The 4,602-nt window shown below is 40.3% G+C and overlaps 1 protein-coding gene across 2 annotated transcripts in view; it reads left to right on the top strand.

Moving 5' to 3' along the window:
• The window catches only part of myzap (myocardial zonula adherens protein), a 14,443-nt gene extending 10,858 nt beyond the window's left edge, over nucleotides 1-3,585 (top strand). For both annotated transcript variants that reach the window (XM_020608643.1, XM_020608635.1), the window contains exons 12-14: nucleotides 1,542-1,625; nucleotides 1,844-1,950; nucleotides 2,036-3,585. In XM_020608643.1, the coding sequence (XP_020464299.1) occupies nucleotides 1,542-1,625; nucleotides 1,844-1,950; nucleotides 2,036-2,402 (558 nt within the window). In that variant the 3' untranslated portion in view covers nucleotides 2,403-3,585. The remainder of the gene's footprint in view (nucleotides 1-1,541; nucleotides 1,626-1,843; nucleotides 1,951-2,035) is intronic.
• Nucleotides 3,586-4,602: the final 1,017 nt, after the last annotated feature.

The raw sequence follows: 4,602 nt of genomic DNA, 5'->3' as shown, positions 1-4,602 counted from the left end.
AAGCCATTCTGTAGTAGATTTACTTTGATATTTAGGGTCATTGTCCTGCTGCATCACCCAGTTTGTTCTGAGCTTCAGCTTGCAGACAGCCATCCTGACATTATCCTGTAGGATACCGTGATAAACTTGGGAATTTATTTTCCCCTCCACAGTGGCAAGCAGTCCAGGTCCAGAGGCAGCAAAACACCCCCAAATCATGATGCTCCTGCCGCTGTACTTTATTGTTGGAATGATGTTTTCATGTTGGTGCACGATTCTCTTTTTACGCAGTATGTAGCACTGTGTGTTCTTCCCAAGCAATTCTACCTTCATTTAATCTGTCCACAGGATATTTTCCCAGTAGTGCCGTGGACTGTCAAGGTGGTCTTTGACAAACTTCAGGCATGCTGCAGTGTTGTTTTTGGAGAGCTATGGCTTCCTCCGTGACTTATGAACAGAGATGTTAAAGAACTCCAACAACTTTAGTTGTTACCCTTTGTTAGCTCATTGAGCATTCTGCCTTGTGCCTTTGAAGTGATCTTAGCTGGGCTGCCACTTCTATGGAGAGTAACCATAGTACCAAACTGTCTCCATTTATAGACAATACGTCTAACTGTGGACTGATGAATGTCTAAAGTCTTTGAGATGACTATAACCCTTTCTAGCTCCATGCAGATCAATCATAGGTCTTCTGAGATCTCTTTTTTGTGAGGCATGGCTCACATCAGCTGATGCTGCTTGCGAATAGCACACTGACACTGTTTTTGTTATTGTTATTATAAGTCAAGGTTCTAATAGTTCTAAACCACAACTCCATTCTTGTTTCATTGATTGGAATCCAGGTTTGCTAATGCAAGATGCATCCTGGAGTTTAGTGGCATCAGAAGCCTTGCGTTGCTTTTAGTTTTCCCACCATCACTTTGTATGTTTAGTAGGTGTGTTCAATAAAGATGTGAAAGATCATGACTTTTTTTGTTTCATCAGCTTAGAAATATTGTCTTTCCTGATATTTGTGACTTTGATGAAGATCAGATCACATCTAATGACCAATTTATGCAGAAAACCAGGAAATTACAAACAGTTCCATTACTTTTTCTTACAACTGTACATACTATAGCTGGAGTAGTAGAAGTATGTTTATCATTCATAGTTTCGATAAACTCAGTCCACACAGTCTGATCCAGAGTCAGTAAAGGGTGGGGCATGGTGCTGGCCTAGGGCTTAAGATTCTTTATTTCACGAATTTCTGAATTATTTCCAAGAAGATTCCTGGAATCAACTGTGCAATGTTGTTATATACTGTATATGAAGAAAACAGAGATGATGTTCAAATAGCACATTTCTAATCAGTAAATGAACTGTTAGCAAAAGATAAAAGTCAAACATGCAAAAATGTTTTTCTACAGGCAGCCATGCAAATTTCTATACAGGTTTGGGTTAAATGAAGCTTTTACTGCCAGCAGTCCATGTACAGTAAGATCCCTGTGTTAGACTGAGCAGGGACAAGTTGAAAACACAGAATCACTAATTTCTCTTGATCATTGTCTTTTGAATTTGTGAAGGTTGAATCACTGCGAGCTCAAGTTGCTCAGAAGGACATGTTCATCTCAGAGCTTCTGGACAGAATTGCAGTAGTGGAGTGTGAGGTAAGAGAGATGCTTTGTGGTGCCCTTCCAAGGTGTGGTGTGGTGTGGTGTGGTGACTGCCTGGGTTGCTAAGTGCTGCATTACCCTAAACTTTCAGCAGTATCTGTGTGGTTTGGTTTTGTTACTGCATCTATCAAATCACTTTTACGTATAAAGTGACAACAGTCCTTTGCATGGATCTGACCTGACAGTGTTGTTTCCTGTTTCCCTTTTCCCAGAATAATGAGTTAGAAGACAAGCTGAAGTATTTTATGTCCACACAGAATAAACCACAAATAGTTTTGGATACCAGGGAGATAGGAGTAGGCTCTGGGCTGCTCCCCAGGTAAGGAGCAAACATTTTTAGTAGCATCCATATTTGATGCTTCATTTGGAGATGGCTTCTCACTCTGATGTTTGTGAATCTGCAGAAGGGAAGCATGGAGGAATGATGTTGAAACGCCTGCTCAGTCTAAACTAGGTCATCTCCATCCCGTACAAGAAGCACCACCCACTCAACCTCCATCCCCTGCTCAACCTCCATCCCCTGCTCAACCTCCATCACCCACTCAACCTCCATCCCCTGCTCAACCTCCACCCACTCAACCTCCCTCCATCCCCTGCTCAACCTCCATCACCCACTCAACCTCTACCACCCACACCACACCCACTAGTCATAGAGCCCTCATCCCCATCACAATCTCCATCTCCCATACAAACTTCATCACAGTCATCTTCCATTCAACCTCCATCCTTCTACCTGTCAACAGTTACCCAGTTGAGGACATTCAGGACTAACAAACTTCCGCCCAGCAGGCTGGAGTCCAGTTTACTGAGGTACACTCCTAATGAGTACAGCCGCTCCCTGCCGTCTAGCCCCACAGCGCCGAGTGGGACGTTCTCCTATCCCAGTTCGTCTGAGTCTGGTCCTCCTGTGAGTACATCCGGGAGAGATGAGGTGGACGCAGAAACAAACACAGACACACACTCAAGTCCAGAAGGGTCCGGTTCAGCCCTATCCTCTCTTCAAGCAAGATCAAGAGCACCTCAAGTTTATACACCCTTCATGAAGCTTATGGAAATGACAGCAAATTTACATATAGAGGAATCTTAAAGTAATTGTTTGACATTTTGAGAAATACACCTATTTGCTTGCTTGCCAAGAATTTCATGAGAAGATTGATACCATTCTTATTGGTAACATGAAGCTACAGCTAGCCGCTGGTTAGCTTACTGTAGCTTAGCATAAATACTAAGAAGAGAGGGAAAACACCCAGTCAGCAGGGTTTGTCCAAAAGCATCAAATGTGCCTCACAGCAACTCTAAAGTGAGCAAGTAACTGAAGGGTAAATTTTTGGAAACCAGTGAAAGTCACCGCTCCCAGATAAGAAACAGTCCAGTTCAACCCCATTCAGTGGATTAGGCCTTACAATGAGTTAACCGGATAATTAGGGAGCTTTAGAGATCCTGATTGAGGGATTTTTTTATACTTCTGGATGAAATAAAACAGGCTAGTTAATTCCTCCACCTCAAGTCTTTATGCTAAGATAAGCTATGCCATAACTGTATGGTAAGTACAGTTATATGTTGCTGCTGTTAAAGTTAAGCTAACTGCAACTACATATTTAGTATACTTCCTAAAATATTGAGCTATTCTTTTAGAAGTTGTCTTTGGTCTTATTTTCACTGATGTCTATCTTTTTGAAAAACATATGTGACACAGATCTAATTTTTTTTTTAACAATAAAAAGTCAACATTATTAAAATATTTACTGCAAATACTGTATGGGTCTGGCTGATGATGTAAAACATCTTATGTAAATTTGCACATAAGACACACACATATTAATGATACAATGTTGCTTGTTGTAGGGTGTAAATAATCTGATGTGAAAATATTTTGTAAATAATGCACTTAAAGATTATATTTGTTTTGTTTACAGTGAATGTAGCCCAGTTATGTTTCTCCTAGAGCTGTGAGCATTCATATGATGTGTGATAAGGTTATTGTATGTATTTCCCATCATTTTCTATCAGCTCTGTACAAATTAAGCGAATATTATTTTGTTATTGTCATGTAATATACAAAATATTTATTAACCTGCTTTGTGCCTTTCTGAATATCATACTATTTCATACTGGTGGTGGGACTCAATCTCTTTAAATTGGAAACAGAGTAATATAATAGTGTAATATAAAGTACATTTCTGCAGTAATGATAAAACTGTCAAATCACTTTTAAGTTACTAACCTTGATGAAGTAACTGCCAGTCCTGAGCCACAGGCACAAGTATTATCCAGCTGTTGTCTGCATGACAACAGCTGTGTTTGAAAAAACTTTATGATGTGCCTTTTTTCCAGTGATACATATCAAACTGCCAGCATGTGTTTGGATAATAAAGATAACATTCATTTACAAGTATCACTGTGTCAGTCACTTACAGTACATACAATCTCAAACTCAAATGTACATAAGCCGAAAGGCTCCAACTCCATTATTCATTGATGTGAATTGCTCTGTCTGAATTTGTTGCAGTTGGTAAGAAACACAAAAGTAGCTTTTAAAATGGTTTGCATTCTTTCTTTTGGTAGTGATTCAGATGCACACTGTTATATAAATGTCATGTATGAAGCACTGAACCCAGGATAAACACTACATAAATACAGAGGAGCTGTTTAATATGCAAAAAGTTTGTCTGCAGGGCTGTTGTTTATTGCTTTTTACAAATTTGCATTGTGACACAGGTGTCACAATGCAGGATATAACTCAGGACGATAAGACAGTCTAGGGTCGGCGCCGGTAAACAGGTATAGCCAGGGGATCCAAACTCGAGGTCAAGGGGGACAAGATCAGAAGGTCAGTACACAGCAGGCGATCAGAATCTGGGAGGGCATAGACAAAACACGATGGTCAAGAAACGGTAATCCTAGGTCAAAAACAAAGAGTCAGGCAAGGGATAAGTGCTGGAGAGTCAGAGCTGGGGTCTAGAACAATCTG

This window comes from Monopterus albus, unplaced genomic scaffold (genome assembly GCF_001952655.1).
Source record: "Monopterus albus unplaced genomic scaffold, M_albus_1.0 scaffold4.1, whole genome shotgun sequence".
Taxonomy (NCBI): domain Eukaryota; kingdom Metazoa; phylum Chordata; class Actinopteri; order Synbranchiformes; family Synbranchidae; genus Monopterus; species Monopterus albus.
This window is presented reverse-complemented; position numbering and strand designations above follow the sequence as displayed.